Source organism: Schistocerca nitens, chromosome 2, assembly GCF_023898315.1.
Source record: "Schistocerca nitens isolate TAMUIC-IGC-003100 chromosome 2, iqSchNite1.1, whole genome shotgun sequence".
NCBI classification, from domain to species: domain Eukaryota; kingdom Metazoa; phylum Arthropoda; class Insecta; order Orthoptera; family Acrididae; genus Schistocerca; species Schistocerca nitens.
This window is the reverse complement of record NC_064615.1, coordinates 694,062,669-694,080,036: the sequence shown is the minus strand read 5'-3', so window position 1 is coordinate 694,080,036 and position 17,368 is coordinate 694,062,669. Positions and strand designations below refer to the sequence as shown.

Below are 17,368 nucleotides of genomic sequence, written 5' to 3'. Positions count from 1 at the left end.
TCCTCATGCTAATACTGTTCTGCTGTGCAATATTCTCCCAGTCTTTATAAAATTCGTCCTGAATTTTTGCACTCAGATCCTCCCTCTGACAAACTAATATCCATCTTCATAATTACTTCATCCGTTACTGGATATTTTTTCCCTTTAATTAAAATGAATTCCACAAAGCATGGTCCTTTACATGTATTTACTTAATATTTTACATTAATTCCCAGATGACTCTTTACCCTTTATTTACTAATGACTTGTCTCCTAATTTAATATGACTCGACTTGTTCCTCTCTGTTATTTCCAGTCACATTACTAAACCATGCAACAGGTAATTCTGTGTGTGATTCAGTCTTTCACTTGCAAAAAACACAAATTACACAAATGGCAATGAGAATTGCTACAGTACTGGTAGCTAAAATGCTTATATTCATAATGTTATGCTGCTTCTCTTGGTAGTGCTAGGTGTGTTGCAACGTCTGTTCTGTGGAAGTCCACCCCTTCTATGATGATATAAATTTATCTAATGAGTATAGGTTTAAGGTATTGCTCAAAAGGTAAGGTTCTGGACCAGTAGTATCTCCAGTGGCTTATTTGGCCAGAACAGGAAAGGGTGTGTCAATTGGATCATTGTTGCACATATAATCGTGGCTAGGAGGGGGAAAGTTGTTCAAAGTACATCACAAACTGCACCATTTATTAGGATGCCACTGTCCCTTACTTTCCTCATAGTCATACCCAGCAGCTTCTTTCTTTGCCTGTCAGGTAGTGTCTTAACCCACTGTTTTGGTACATAAACTGGGTCTTTGCATTTGAAACAAAAGTTTCCCTTGTGTTTCCTCAAAACACACATCCTTAAAACTACATTTGCACACAAACTACTTGCAGCTCTACCACATACAATGTACTGGTCAGTAGCTCCAAGTACCTCCCTTATCTTACAGTGACTTCAGCCTGCAACGCAATACTTCATTATAGATGTCCTTTTCAAAGTTGACTTCCTGCTGCTTTTTGGCACTTTACCATTTGCATTGAATTGTAGTGATGCCATATGCAGCTTAAATGGTTCTACTTTAATGATGATAGACCCTTCCAATGATGTCTCACTTGCAGCTGTCTCCTTCGGGTGAAAAAATGATTCCCTGAATCTGACTATACTTTTGAGAAAAATTTCATGACTTTTCTCTTACCCCCATTACCTATACCCTTGCAAGTCCTCAAATCCACTCTGATACTCTGGCACACATTCTTAAAAGGATTCAGTCTTGGCGGTCCACTCACTAGCCTTATAAATGTCTTTCCCTCTTCTCTTCCTTCCCCTGTTTGGAGAAAGTGACTCCATGAGAATTAGTGAGGAATGTGCATCCTTTGGACACACAAGAGTTGCACTACCCCATTATCCATGACATGCACAACACAACTAGCATCATCAACAGCTACTTGTACGTTCTTCATACTATCTACAGTAAAATCACTGCAGTTCCACTCTGCATGGCACAATAATCACCAGCACGTGTTTCCCTGTGCATCTGGCCCAGATTCCACAGCCTCAAAACACAGTACTAGTCACCGAGCGAGATGGCGCAGTGGCTAGCACACTGGACTCGCATTCGGGAGGATGACAGCTCAATCTCGTGTCTGGCCATCCTGATTTAGGTTTTCCATGATTTTCCTAAATCGCTCCAGGCAAATGCTGGGATGGTTCCTTTGAAAGGGCACAGCCGACTTCCTTCCTCTTCGTTCCCTAATCCGATGAGACCGATGACCTCGCTGTCTTGTATTCTCCCCGAAAAACAACAACAACAGTACTAGTCACACTTGCTTTGTTCAGCACTACAACTACTTCACACTCCACATTTTCACAAGGGAGCTGCTACTTCTACACTACTTTTCTTAACTGCATCAAACCAACTCATAGCCATTTGCACAATGCCAGTAGTATCTTCTAACATCCTAATCCTCCTATTCATGAAATCATTCACACAGTCATCCCATTATGTCATACTAACAACAAACGCACATGCACTCATGTCCATCAAGAATTTATGCTCCTTATTATTCGCTGTTCTAAGCAAGGAACATTCTGTCTCTGCACGCAGTGTACCATTTTATTGGGAATGACCTTTGACAGTTAATGCATCCTTGTTTGCATTTAACAAATGCTTCTGTCGATTCCATTTATCCTGCTTCCTATATTCATATTTGCATAATTGGAGTCATCAATATCTGGATTCTGTGAATTTGTTTTTAGAGTGTTTACTTCGAAGACTTAACAACAGTCAGTTGTTGTCAAGCCTTCGAAGTAAAGACTCCAAAAACGAATTCACGGAATACAGATAGTGATGGCTCCAGTTATGCAAGTATCAATTTATCTGATTGTCTGTACATGGAATGCATAGTGGCATGGAGATAGCATTATTGAGATGCCGAAACTCAGTGCCTAAATAAAGTAACTTCTCAAAACATAGGCCATTTGGCAATTTTCCTTGGTAAGTGTTTGACCAGCTGCTGTCCCTTATCCACAAAAGATCAACAGAGGTAGAAGTTATTAAAATAATAAGACAGGTGAGAGATCCAGAAACCCATGACATTTAGCCCATTTGTGTGGGAGAAAGATGTGAAACTTACTCAGGTAGTGGATTATTGGAGTTTCCTGGAATATTAGGCTCTACCTTTTGTGGACTGACGTTACTTGCTTCTGTGTCGTTTCTTCATTCTTGAAAACTTGAGGTCACTATTCCATAAAATCAGTAAGCAGTATGGGTAAGAGATGAGAATAAAATGTTAGTATGAAACACTGCAAAGCATGTAATATAAGTTACTCATTGCCTTTTACAGATCTCTGCTTCTTTTGTTATTTTAGTCAACAAATTATCACTGTGTATGTATGTTTAACTGACATTTCTACTTCATATTATTACAGCCATTGCTCGATACTGGAGAGTATGAATTCATACTGGATCGAGCATGTGTGCAGTTTGATCCAGACTCTCCAGATTTTTGTAGAGTTCGAGATCAAACATTTGACCATGTGGAGAAATCACGTCATTTCTCAAAGTTAAGATCAACTCGTCATTTTGGCCCATTAGCCTTCTACCTTGCGTGGCACAGAAATATTGATTCTCTTCTCTTAGACATTGTGTCTGATGGCAGGTAAGCACATAATAATTAGTTTGTTCAACACACTTCAGGTAAGGAAACTGAAAAGTGACAATAAAAAATAATAGCTATGAAGTACAGTACAGGCAGAAAAAAATTGTGATAATGTAATTAAAGATTATGGTAAAATTATGGCTTCAGGTATTGAATTTATAAAATTCACAGCTTCCGAGAGATTGTGTAAAACTTAAAATACTACAGTTTGTTTCTTGTATGTCTCCAAATTACTGACTTTAGGAGGCTCAACAGTGAATTTAACCAAAAAGAAGTGTATAAGGATAAATTTAAAAAAAGCTATATTTCTGGCAGAACCACAGCTTCTTCTTTTGGGACAGAAAAGATTAAATAATTGGAGGAAAGTTGGAGGGTGAAGACATAAATCAGTATCCTGATTAAGGGATGGAAACCTGACAAAGATGAAGGAAAATGTAGTGTAGATCACTATACTTAAAAGTGTTAAACATGGCCATTTCTTGGCAACCATATATAATTTTCAAACATAGGAATTGTACAGCCAACCATTTGCAGATAACTGTTTGGTACATTGACCTAGGTTTCAACACTTACTAAGGGTGTGTTCATCAAAATTAAATTTTGAGAAACCATAAACTGTATTTAACTAGAAAAAAAGAAATGCTTCGGTCGTCTGTCTGTCTGTCCCTTTTTTTTTTTTTTAAATTTATTTGCTTCTGTCTACCAGATAAGTTTCAGTTTGTTGTCTGCCATTTGATACCTACAGTGGAAAACTGATTCCTCTACGGGGCTATATGCATCTATATTCTTCCTGCATGTTTCTGAATGCTACACAGAGTGTGTTCACAAAGTTTCAAGACCGATTTTTTCCTGAGTAGGGGAGGGCATGCAGACATGTTCCACCAATAGGGTGAAGTAGTGAAACCACACTAGCAACAGTTACCTCCGAGATGGTGGAACGAGCAGATCGATAGTGGCATGAGTGCATGTCAGTGCCTCCATCTAAAACTCGTAAAGTTGAAAATGCATCTTTATTTGGAGCAGCGTTATTCGATAAAGTTCTGTGAGGAACTGAACAAAACTGTTAGAGGGGCTTTTGATATGGTTCAGGAGGCCTATAAGGAAGAAGCCATGTTACATTAAATAGTTTGCATGCGATAGATAGCTGCGAGGATTGAAGACCATCCCTGCATTGGGAGACCTTGATATGCCAAACTGATGAAAATTTGGTGAAAGTGTGTTTGTTCCTGGAGGACGGACTGTCACTGTCACATGATGATGAAGTACTCCGCCATTTGAAGGACCAAGTCCACCATGTCTGCCCAGAGATCAAACACGATTGGGTTCATCACCATGACAGTGTGCCCTCTTACACGTCGCTCTCCGCCAGTGAAGTGTTGGCCAAGTTCAATGTGGCAACACTGCTGCAGCCTCCCTACAGGGCTGACATACCTCCCAGAAACTTCTTTTTGTTCCCCGAATCAAGAGAGACCTGAAAGGGAAGCATTTCGACACAATTCCAGCGGTCCAGGCAGCTTTGATGAAGTCCTTTGACAGCCTTCCATGTGAAGGGTTCCAGGGAGCCTGTGAACAATGGAAGAAACACTGGCAGTGGTGTGTTGATGCCCAAGGGTCATAAGTATTTTGAAGACTTTTAGTTCGCTGAACAAAAATGTTTAGTAAATTTTTTGTTGTGAGACAAGTCTCAAAACTTAACGAATGCCCACTGTATCTACTCTCCTTTCACTATCTTGTTGTCTCATTTGTTTCTTATTTCCTTAAATACCACAAAGAACTCACCACAGTCCAGCTGCTATCCATTTGTCTTGCTGTACGTCCCACCCTGCTTCATTTCATTTTCATCATAATTAAGTCTTACAATCCAGTCTGTATCCTGATTTACTATTTTGTTTTTCCACCTCCCCTAACAATTCCAAACTAACATCTCACCATCATTCACTGAGTAAAATTATCTGTTAAGTTTATGTTAAATATACATTTGTCACTGTCTTAATTTGTACCTGCTATTACACATTTATTGCAATAGTTTCATTTCAGAAAAATTAGAATCATTTTTTTTAACACTCAATATATAGACTGAAGTGCCAAAGAAACTGGTGTAGGCATACATATTCAATTACAGAGATATGTAAACAGGCAGAATACAGCACTATAGTCGACAAATCCTATATAACATAACAAGTGTCGGGCACAGTTGTTAGATCGGTTACTGCTGCTACAATGGCATGTTATCAAGATTTAAGTGAGTTTGAACGTGGAGTTACAGTCAGCGCACGAGCAATGAGACACAGCACCTCCAAGGTAGCGATGAAGTGGGCATTTTCTCGGACGACCATTTCACGAGTGTACCATGAATAATAAGGAATCCTGTCAAATCTTCGACATTGCTGTGGCCGGAAGAAGATCCTGCAAGAACGGGACTAAAAACAACTGAAGAGAATCGTTCACCATGTCAGAAGATCATCCCTTCCGCAAATTGTTGCAGACTTCAATGCTGGGCCATCAACAAGTGTTAGCATGTGAACCATTGAACGAAACATCTTCAATACGGGCTTTCAGAGCTGAAGGCCCTCTCGTATACCCTTGATGACTGTTCAACACAAAGCTCTATGCCTCGCCTGGGCCTGTCAACACGACTTTGGACTGTTGATGACTGGAAACATGTTGCCTGGTCAGACGAGTCTCGATTCAGATTGTATCCAGGAGATGGACTTGTATGAGTATGGAGACAACCTCGTGAATTGATGGGCCCTGCATGTCAGCAGAGGACTGTTCAGGCTGATGGAGCGTGTGCAGTTGGAGTATGACTCTGACAGGTGACATGTAAGTAAGCATCCTGTCTGATCACCTGCATCCATTCATGTCCATTGTGCATTCCGATGGACTTTGACAATTCCAGCAGGACAATGTGACACCCCACACATCCAGAATTGCTACAGAGTGGCTTCAGGAACACTGTTTTGAGTTTAAACACTTCCCCAGACGTGAACATTATTGAGCATATCTGGGATGCCTTGTTGTTCCACCCACTCATACTCTTATTGATTTATGGACAGCCCTACAGGAGTCACAGTGTCAGTTCTCTCCAGCACTACTACAGACATTACTTGAGTCCATGCCACTTTGTGTTATGGCACTTCTGTGTGCTTGCATGGCCCCTACATGATATTAGGTGAGTGTACCAGTTTCTTTGGCTCTTCAGAGTATAAGAATTGATTGAAAAGTTTACATTCATAGGCCATACTGTCCATATTTGGTATGCTAATAAGGCAAAATCACCATGAGCATTAAGGCAATTATCCCATCAATGCATCAGGGTGAAGATACCTGTTTGGTAAAACACTGTATCTTGCTGCATAAAAAAGTCCATAACTGCCTGCTTCACATGCTTGCCTGACAGGAATCATTGACCATTCAAGACCTTTTTTAAGGGATCGAAGGCATAATAACCACATAGGGAGAGATCAGGACTGTAGGGTATGTGCTTGAACGTCTACCTCTGGAGTCAGTGTAATGGATTAGGCTGGCATCCCAAATGGACTGGCATCTTGTGTCGAATTGTGACCACCACAGAACTTGGCACACCATTCCCCGATGATGGTTTTCTAGCGACTTGCTGTCCCATACACATTTTTCATTGTGTGATGGATGTCTACTGGTGTTTATTCTTTGGCAGCTGAGAAAAGAATAGCAGCATGTTGGTCCTGTTTGGTTGCATTTGGTAATATCATCACCATAGTTCACGTTTCTGCATTTACTACACGCTCATTGGAAAGACACAAATGCCACACTGATCCTTTGCCCACATGTTGCTGCTTACATACCCGCATCAGAGTCATACTATATTTCATCATGCTGTAGCAACACCTTCAAACAGAAACACTTTAATTGCCCCTTACAGTTCACCAAAAGCACCTTAATCCATTATTGTTAGTCTTCTGTATATTTATTTTATTTAGTTTATGCCTTCGACTCTCTTTAATACAAAAACATATCAACTGTTTTTACAACTTCATGTTAATTTCTACAATTTTTGAAATGTTGATTATACATTATTTTAGTCTTTGAGCCTGAATTCAAACTTACTCTATTTAGTTTTTACGTTTCACCTAGAGGTAGTAGTATAATGCCATCTTCAAAAGAGAAGCATTTTAGATATCTCCAAATAGTTTTCCAATGTAATTTTGTATCATGTTGCCTTCAGATGTATTATCTTTTTCATTAAAACACCATCACCTCTAGTTTCCATTCCTTTTTCCATATCTTGAATTACTTTACACACTTTGTCCGAAATTTCACATTGGACATTATGAATTGCCTGTGTTTCTGAGTTATCTCTTGAGCTGCGCCAACATGGAAGGTAATGTCCAAAGCTTTGTAAAATTGTTGAGTTACTTCACTGTTTGTCATTGTGACTAATGAAATGCAATGTATACCTGAAATGCATTTATCACTCTTAACGGAGTGCATTACACTCTTATCTGTTTTTTTAATAATTTCCCTTTTTCCTTTTGAAAATTTCCAAGTGGTTCAAAATTACCCCCAGCCTCTACAATATCTTCATTCTTTAATAAAAATGCAGCTTGAAACAAGGAAACCAGTTGGCTGGCCAGCAGCTACCACGAGGACACAAAATTCCAAGTACCAAGTACAGAAATTGTTTCTACTTTTGTGTCTATCACCAGTACTAGCTGTTTTGTCTCCATAATGTTGTGATTTTCTCATTGAATTTTGCTTTTAATACAAAATAAATATTCACTTCATTTTTAGCTCCATTTAGTCCTTGGTAACTCATTTTTCAAGTTTTATTCTGAAGGACTCTATTGATCCGTCCAGATTCCATGCTCATTAGCATTCCACTTCCAGGATTGAGGAAGGTGCACTGGTGGATTAACTATGAGAACCAGTCTGCCAGTCAGTCTGGATGTGGTTTTTAGGCGCTTTCCCACATATAACTAGCTGAATACTGATATTGCACCTCAGTAACACATTTAGAAAAGATGTGCATAATTTCGTAACAAATAACACTAGAAGCAAACAGTTGGGGGTTCACAAATTCTATCTGGAGGAGGGTGGTGAGGGAGAGGGCATCCAGCCACATTCTACCACTAACATTGCCAAATCCAATAATTAAAATGCCAACTCTTAAGATATATGGTAGAGGCCTTGAAAATTAAGATGATTCTGGATGAGTATATTTACGACAAACTTGTTCTCTCAGTAAATTCTACTAACAAATCATCTGTCACTACTGATGTCATACCCAAAACTTGCTAATGAAGTATCGTTAACTAGTCTTCATTTTGAAACTTCCTGACAGATTGAAACTGTGTGCTGGACCAAGACTCAAACTAAGGACCTTTGCCTTTCGCGGGCAAGTGCTGTACTGACTGAGCTACCCAAGCACGACTCACAACCCATTCCTGCAGCTTCAATTCTGCCGGAACCTCGTCTCCTACCTTCGAAACTTCTGGTCGGTAGAGCACTTGCACACGAAAGGCAAAGGTCCTGAGTTAGACTGTTGGTCCAGCACACAGTTTTAATCTACCAAGAGGTTTTATATCAGCCCACACTCCATTGCAGAGCGAAAAATCTCATTTTGGAACGTCCCCCACCTGTGGCTAAGCATGTCTCTGCATTATTCTTTCTTCCAGGATTGACAGTTCTGCAAGGTTCGCAGAAGAGCTTCTGTGAAGTTTGGAAGTTAGGAGATGAGATACTGATAGAATTGAAGCTTTGGGAACGGGTTGTGAGTCGTACTTGGGTAGCTCAGTTGAAAGACAATGGTCCCGAGTTCGAGTCTCGATCTGACACACAGTATTAATCTGCCAGGAAGTTGCTTATCAGTGCACACTCCACTGCAGAGTGAAAATCTCATTCTATTCTTCATTTCATTTTCACAGTCATGTCCCTCACAGTCATATGTCTTCTACCACCTCCTCCTCAGTTTGTGAGAATGTTGGTGGATAGGGGGTGAACAGTATTGTTTAGGGGGTGAACAGTATTGTTTAGGGGGTGAACAATATTGTTTTCTACATTTTTTCTTTGGTTGTAAAACAAGTCTTGCTATTTTGGATGAGATCCATTTAATGTGCACAACAATTTTTTTAAAATAATTTTCCTGTTTGCAGTGAAGTGCTGACCTTAATTTCCTCACTGGTCAGTTTCTCTGTAGTGCAGCATATACCCTGATGTTAATTCTATGAGGAGTGTTCCATATTGATTTACACTTTATTTATTTTCATTTCTCATTGTGTGCCATCTAACGCATCATGCAGTTGCAAGGCCTACTCATACCTGTATGTGACAGGACAATCACTATAAGTGTAATCCTTGCACAGTGCAGCCCATTTTTCCAATTGCTGTCATAGTGGACAATATGGACTCCAACCATCAAGGACAGTGCTGTATACCATGGTTTCTGTAGAAAGGCAGTGTAAACACTGTGGATATTCACATGCAGTTGGTGGCAATGTGTAAAGAATGTGCACTGTCATGAAAAATCATGTACAACTGATTTGATGGCTGGAAAATTGGATGCACATCAATGGAGAAAAGAACAAGTTCTGAAAGGAAAATTACAGGTAATACCAGTTGACATTTCGAGAGTGGAAAAGCGTATTTGGGAGAATATATGCATCACATTCACAGAGATGGAGGTGGCCACAAGACTTTCCAGAAGCACCCTACAGCACATAGTGCATGAACACCTTAAGCTTGGGATGGTGTCTGTTAGGTTAGTTCCCAAATCCCAGAATGTAGCACAAACACAACAGCGCAAGGACATGTACTGTGACCTCCTTCAACGCCACAGCCATGACCCAGTGGGTTTCATGTCCAAACTTGTGACTGGCCATGAGATGTGGCTCTGTTACCAAGAGTCGGAAACCAAAGTCCAATCAATGCAGTGGAAGCATACAGGCAGCTCCCACAGAAATAGTTCTGTACACACCTGTAATAGGAAAACAAATTGCCACAGTCTTTTGGGACAAGGATGGCATCCTCTTCATTGACCAAGTGGAACCAGGGACCACCATTAATAGCACAGCATATAAGGAGACTCAGAGGTTGCACTGTGCAATTCAAAAGAAACTGCCAATTAAATGGACAAAATGAGTGCTCTTGTAACACAACACCACTCACTCCCGTATAAGTAGGACAACCATGGCTTCCATCAGGTGACATTAGGTTCCAGGTACTGCCACACTGACCATATTATTCTGACTTGGCCTCTTCTGATTATCACCTGTTCAGGCTGTGAAGAAACCTCTGTGTGATCATCATTTTGCAGAATTCCAGGAACAGCAAGCAGCTGTTCTGCAGTGGATATGATAGATTTCAACAAAAATGTGGCTCTAGGAGGGTCTATAGAAGTTGCCGTGGTGGTGGTGCAAGTGTGTACAGTTCAATGGAGATTATATTGAAAAAGTGCATGTATCTGCTGAGGCATAAAGGTTCTTAGTGTGTGTATTTATATATAAAAATATGTAAATCAGTATGAAATGTGCCTTGTATTTGGCCATTACTTTTGTCCCCATATTTCTGATACCTATACGGTAATTCACTTGTTGTTACTTAATATCCCTTTTAACCTATAAATTATTGCTTCTCAAGAGGAAGAAGTAGTAGTCAACATTATTGTCTGTTAAGCCAATCTTTGTGTAGCAAGGTGTGAGTGCAAAAGTAGCAGAGCTTTCCCTATGACATGAAGCCCTGGTCTCATCTCTGGCAATGGTACACTAGCGTAACAGGGCCCAGATAGCTGGATGAGACATATAAATAGTGGTAAACATTGGGACTTATTTGTTGCTATTATATTATCCATAATTGTGCTATTGGTAGAACTTTTCACTGCTATGTGGCAGTGTTGTTGTAGTGTCTTGCTCATCCATTTCTAATGACCTCAATATTAACAGGACATTAAACCCCGATCTTCCTTCCTCCCGTCTCTTGCTCAGTTAAAGTTGAGAACTCGGAGTAAAATAGAAAGGCTTTTTATTGTCAGGACATCAAAGGACTTGGGCACCATTGTTCCTAGTGCTTTGATGCATCTGAGTTTACTTGTCTTGTGATGACTGTTACCTGAACTTTTACTTGAAATAAGCCTAAGAATTGTCAGTTAAGATTATTGCACAAAACATGCACAGTTTAATAGATAAAAATTAATTATATCTCATAAATCAAGCCATTTAAAGTTTGGAACATTATACACTGTCCAGTCACATTACTGTGACCACCTGTCAAAAGACTGAATAATTACCTTTTGCAGTGCAGACCACTATAAGACAAGCAGGAAGAGAGTTAATGATGTTCTGGAAGGTACCAACAATGATGCGGTGCCATGCCAACTCCAGTGACATGGCTAGCTGCTCTAGGTTTCTCAGTTGAGGATCCAAGGCGCGAACAGCCTGATTGCGGTTGTCCCACAGATTCTCGATTGGGTTTAAAACTGAGAGGTTTGGTGGCCAGGAGAGTACGGTAAATTCATCCTGGTGCTCTTCAAACCATGCACATACACTGTGAGCTGTGTGACTCACTGCATTGTCCTGCTACTAGATGCCATCATGTTGAGGAAAGACAAACTGCATGTAGGAGTCGACATGGTCCCCAAGGATAGATGCATACCTACCGTATTTACTCGAATCTAAGCCGCACTTTTTTTTCCAGTTTTTGTAATCCAAAAAACCGTGTGCAGCTTAGAATCGAGTGCAAAGTAAGCCGAAGTTCTGAAAAATGTTGGTAGGTGCCGCCACAACTAACTTCTGCCGTCTAATATATGTAGCACTACACAGGCATGCTTCGCAGGCACAAAGATAAATACTGGCACCAAAACCTATGCGTCAGTAAATAAATTAAAAGAAAAGTTTGAAGAATGTAAACATTATGCCATGTATTCTTTCGTGTTTGCTGCTATCTGATTTAAATCCTGTCTGCCTAATAAACTACGAAACTAGAGTGAGACAACAGCAAAGGCGGAAGAATATACATATAATGTCATGTTTATATTCATATTATTCTTATGCTGAATAGTGATACAGTCAGAAATGAAGCACAAATCTAAAATGACTCTAATTTCTGTGTGGAATGTAATGTACTAAAGAGGCGTCTGCAAAGATTTTCAAATGGAGAAAAATTTTCACTAAACTGTCGTTTGGAACAAATTCTATCATACACAGTCTATTATTTGGTTCTTGCTGATCATTATCAAATAAAGCAGCAGTGTAAGTAACAACAAATAGCAGTCTCTTGCTGTTGTTTCAGTTATGAGACAATTCCTCTCTTTTTTTTTTTTTTTTTTTTTTTTTTTTTATCGTAAGCCGCAGTAGCGTGCACAAAAGCAAGCCATGCCGCGAGCGGCGACAGGTTGTAAACACTCATTATCAGAATGCGACAAACAATGCATGACACAGTACAATAATGCATTTTCAGCTTAGAGTGACGTAAACACCAATAACAAATAGAACAGCACTTATCAGATCAAAGCAAAATAAACAATTGATTCAAACCAGACGAAGCACGTGAAAAAGGAAGGGTACCCACATAAATACGGACGGAGCGCCTGACACATAGCAATGGCTACTTTGTAAAGCTTAACTGTTAAGCTTACGATTCGAACCAAACTACTGTAGCTGTATCTTCATCCATTCGACCTCAATTGTGTCTCATGTTACAATAGACCAACTTTGTTTCTATTTGGAGGGGTGGTCTAAAATTTTTCTCTCCCCTTGAATTTCGAGTCTTAAATTTCAGGTGCGGCTTAGATTCGGGAATTTTTTTTTTTTCCTTGATTTCGAGTCTCATTTTTCAGGTGCGGCTTAGATTCGAGTGCGGCGTTGATTCGAGTAAATACGGTATGTTGATCCATTGCGCCCTCCAGAATGATGAGATCTCCCAGAGTATGCCATGAAAACATTCCACAGACCGTAACTCTCTCTCCCTTCCTAAGATCCAATGGCCATCTGTCCAATAGAGCATAAAAATGATTCGTCTGTAAAGGCTACATGCCACCATTCTGTGGACATTCAGTGTGGTATTGGCATGTAAATTCCAGCCTTCAGCATTGCCAGTGAACAGCAGTCAGCATGGGTGCATGAACCATGCACCTGCTGCAGAGGCCCACAGGCAACAATGTTTGCTGAACAGTTATTGAAGAGAAATTGTTGGTAGCCTCTTGGTTCATTTGGGTGGTGACGTGCTCAACAATTGGACATCTAGTCGCCCATATGCATCTGCACAGCTGTCATTCACTCCCTCATCTATGGCTCACAGTGCATCACAGATGCTTCAGAGCCGGTTTTAGATAGCACTGTTTTGCCATTCATGGTATACTTTAACCACAGCCGTATGCAAACAGTTTATAAACTTTGTTGTTTTGGAAATGCTTCACCCTTCACTCAAAAGCCAATGATGACTCCCTTTTGGAAGTCAGGTAAATCACTCGGTTTCAGCATTACAACAATGACTGTACTGTTTCCGCCTCCCTCCGACATGCTTTATGTACTTTCCACTGCTAGTGCTGCTACCTGCTGTCTGTAAGTGGTTATTACATGTTGATGTTGAACATAGGCAGTATTCACATTAATGTAACTGGTAAGAATTGAAAGTAAGATGTTTCTGAACTACTGTACATTTTGAAATATGTCTGCATCAATGATTGATACCTCATAAAATAAAGAAAATATGGCATCAAATAACTAGACCAGTGACAGAAATAATCTGATAGAAAAAGCAGTGTACAGACCAAGAAGAGGTAAATAAATGTAATGCATTGATTAGAAAAGCCACAGAATTTTGAATTATTCGTAAACATAAATTTAATAATAATACCTTCAGGTATCAGTACGTTATTTTCTCTGTGGTAAAAGTAATGTGTGTCTATTAATTTAAATAAAAAATTCGAAATAAGACTTTGGCATTTCCAATATAGACTTCAGTGCAGGTTAAATTATTAATAGAATTCTGCAACCTTACTTACATGATTGGTTTTCTATTTCGTTTTGCATACAATTTGTTCATTTTCATTGACATTGGCATTCTTTTTTAACAGGTTAGATGAAGCCACAGCTTTGATTAATCTGTTTCATAAACTGAATCCAAGTTCAGAGTCTGCAATAGCTGCTGCTGAATATGAAGGAGATGACCTTGGCTTGATAAGGGTAAGTCTTATTTTATTGAAAACATTCAGTATTCTATAAACTGTTTGCAAAGAATGGATAACTCCTCAGGAGATAATGTGGATAACAGATTTTTATCCTTTGTGCACTGTGTAATAAATTGTTATTGTGATCTTCTTAAATGTTTTTGATGTATTATGTTGTTGTTGTTGTTGTGGTCTTCAGTCCTGAGACTGGTTTGATGCAGCTTTCCATGCTACTCTATCCTGTGTGAGCTTCTTCATCTCCCAGTACCTACTGCAACCTACATCCTTCTGAATCTGCTTAGTGTATTCATCTCTTGGTCTCCCCCTACGATTTTTACCCTCCACGCTGCCCTCCAATACTAAATTGGTGATCCCTTGATGCCTCAGAACATGTCCTACCAACCGATCCCTTCTTCTGGTCAAGTTGTGCCACAAACTCCTCTTCTCCCCAATCCTATTCAGTACCTCCTCATTAGTTATGTGATCTACCCATCTAATCTTCAGCATTCTTCTGTAGCACCACATTTCGAAAGCTTCTATTCTCTTCTTGTCCAAACTATTTACCGTCCATGTTTCACTTCCATACATGGCTACACTCCATACAAATACTTTCAGAAATGACTTCCTGACACTTAAATCTATACTCGATGTTAACCAATTTCTCTTCTTCAGAAATGCTTTCCTTGCCATTGCCAGTCTACATTTTATATCCTCTCTACTTCGACCATCATCAGTTATTTTGCTCCCCAAATAGCAAAACTCCTTTACTACTTTAAGTGTCTCATTTCCTAATCTAATACCCTCAACATCACCCGACTTAATTCGACTACATTCCATTATCCTCGTTTTGCTTTTGTTGATGTTCATCTTATATCCTCCCTTCAAGACACCATCCATTCCGTTCAACTGCTCTTCCAAGTCCTTTGCTGTCTCTGACAGAATTACAATGTCATCGGCGAACCTCAAAATTTTTATTTCTTCTCCATGGATTTTAATACCTACTCCGAATTTTTCTTTTGTTTCCTTTACTGCTTGCTCAGTATACAGATTGAATAACATCGGGGAGAGGCTACAACCCTGTCTTACTCCCTTCCCAACCACTGCTTCCCTTTCATGTCCCTCGACTCTTATAACTGCCATCTGGTTTCTGTACAAACTGTAAATAGCCTTTCGCTTCCTGTATTTTACCCCTGCCACCTTTATAATTTGAAAGAGAGTATTCCAGTCAAGATAAGTCGTAAGGTCAGTATTGCCTCACGTGTTCCAGTATTTCTACGGAATCCAAACTGATCTTGCTCAAGGTCGGCTTCTACTAGTTTTTCCATTCGTGTGTAAAGAATTCGTGTTAGTATTTTGCAGCTGTGGCTTATTAAACTGATCGTTCGGTAATTCTCACATCTGTCAACACCTGCTTTCTTTGGGATTGGAATTATTATATTCTTCTTGAAGTCTGAGGGTATTTCGCCTGTTTCATACATCTTGCTCACCAGATGGTAGAGTTTTGTCAGGACTGGCTCTCCCAAGGCCGTCAGTAGTTCCAATGGAATGTTGTCTACTCCGGGGGCCTCGTTTCGGCTCAGGTCTTCCAGTGCTCCGTCAAACTCCTCACGCAGTATCGTATCTCCCATTTCATCTTCATCTACATCCTCTTCCATTTCCATAATATTGTCCTCAAGTACATCGCCCTTGTATAGACCCTCTATATACTCCTTCCACCTTTCTGCTTTCCCTTCTTTGATTAGAACTGGGTTTCCATCTGATCTCTTGATGTTCATACAAGTGGTTCTCTTATGTATTATGTGCGTTTATTTTTCCTTGTTTCTGAGACTTTTAGGAATTAGAACTTTTTACTAAATTGTCATCTAGGATGTCATTTCATATTGTCAAACTATAAGGAGTTAAACAGAAGTTAGTATAGTAACAGGGCAACCACTGTTCAAGTAAGAGACTAAAAAATTCTGCCAAGGCAAAAGTGTACACAATTTGAGCAGTTGTTGTTTCTTTACTGAATTGTTTCTTTGAATAACAGAATTTTCCTTCATTGTATTGCACTTAAACAATACTTACAGTGGACACACACATCATTCGCTGTTACAATGACCTGTATTACTCGAGGGAATAATATTTTCTACATACAAAGTAAGATTACTGAATGAGACAAGAATAATATTTAGCAGTATGTTTTGTGAGAAGATAGATTTGACTGACTATAGTACGTGTTCATAAGTTACCATTCATTCTGACTCTTGCACATAGATTGAGAGCAAAAGAATAATGTTAATAATATTAATAATAATACCTTCAAATACCAGTACTTTATGCTACTTTGGTGAATGAGTCTTTGGCACTTCCCTATAGATGTATTACTGGTAGTCACACCTATGTGTCATACAACTAATGACAGCACAGTTAGTTGATGGTATGACTTTTCTGGCCTTCCAGTTTCTTTTGGATTTCACAGTGTACATAAAAAGTTGCTATGAATGGAAGCAGTTGGAAAGAAATACATATTTTATATTTGTTAGGATACAAATTGTTTGGAAGAAGTTTGGGTGGGCTAGATGAAGCTCTATGGTCATATTACCATGCTGCACAAATTATCTGAATGCAAATTTAGAAAATGGGGGAGAAATTTTTGGTGTAGTGTTCCACCCATAACAACAAGAGTTAAAGAGCCGTAGGCATTTGTAGATGAAAGGAGAGGTGGGGGGGGGGGGGGGGGGCGTTATTTAAGGGTGCTGTTGTGCTCTTAGGAATCTACAGACTTCTTATTCGTTTATTCGTTGCAGTATCTAGTGTACTTTAAGTAATGATTGTGTGTGATTCTACTACACCATGTGTGTAGCCCATTTTGCATTACATAAGTAACACAAAAAAAAATTTTTTTTAATGTACATGGCAAATTACTCAAATTCCTTTTATCAGGTGGCAGTTTCTACACAGTCATGAAATGAACACAAGTGCCTGCCCCCCTCCCCCACACACAAAAACACACTCACTATAATGTTTTCAGCATTCATTCTTACTAAGTTTCCATTCCAGTATATTTCTTGCATAAAATACGATATTGTATTTCTGCACTTGATG

General features: G+C 39.5%; 1 protein-coding gene across 1 annotated transcript in view; it reads left to right on the top strand.

Moving 5' to 3' along the window:
* The window catches only part of LOC126236850 (28S ribosomal protein S22, mitochondrial), a 45,141-nt gene that overhangs the window by 26,382 nt on the left and 1,391 nt on the right, over positions 1–17,368 (top strand). Inside the window, exons 5-6 of the mRNA XM_049946460.1 lie at positions 2,912–3,141; positions 14,189–14,297. Coding sequence (XP_049802417.1) covers positions 2,912–3,141; positions 14,189–14,297 — 339 coding nt within the window. The remainder of the gene's footprint in view (positions 1–2,911; positions 3,142–14,188; positions 14,298–17,368) is intronic.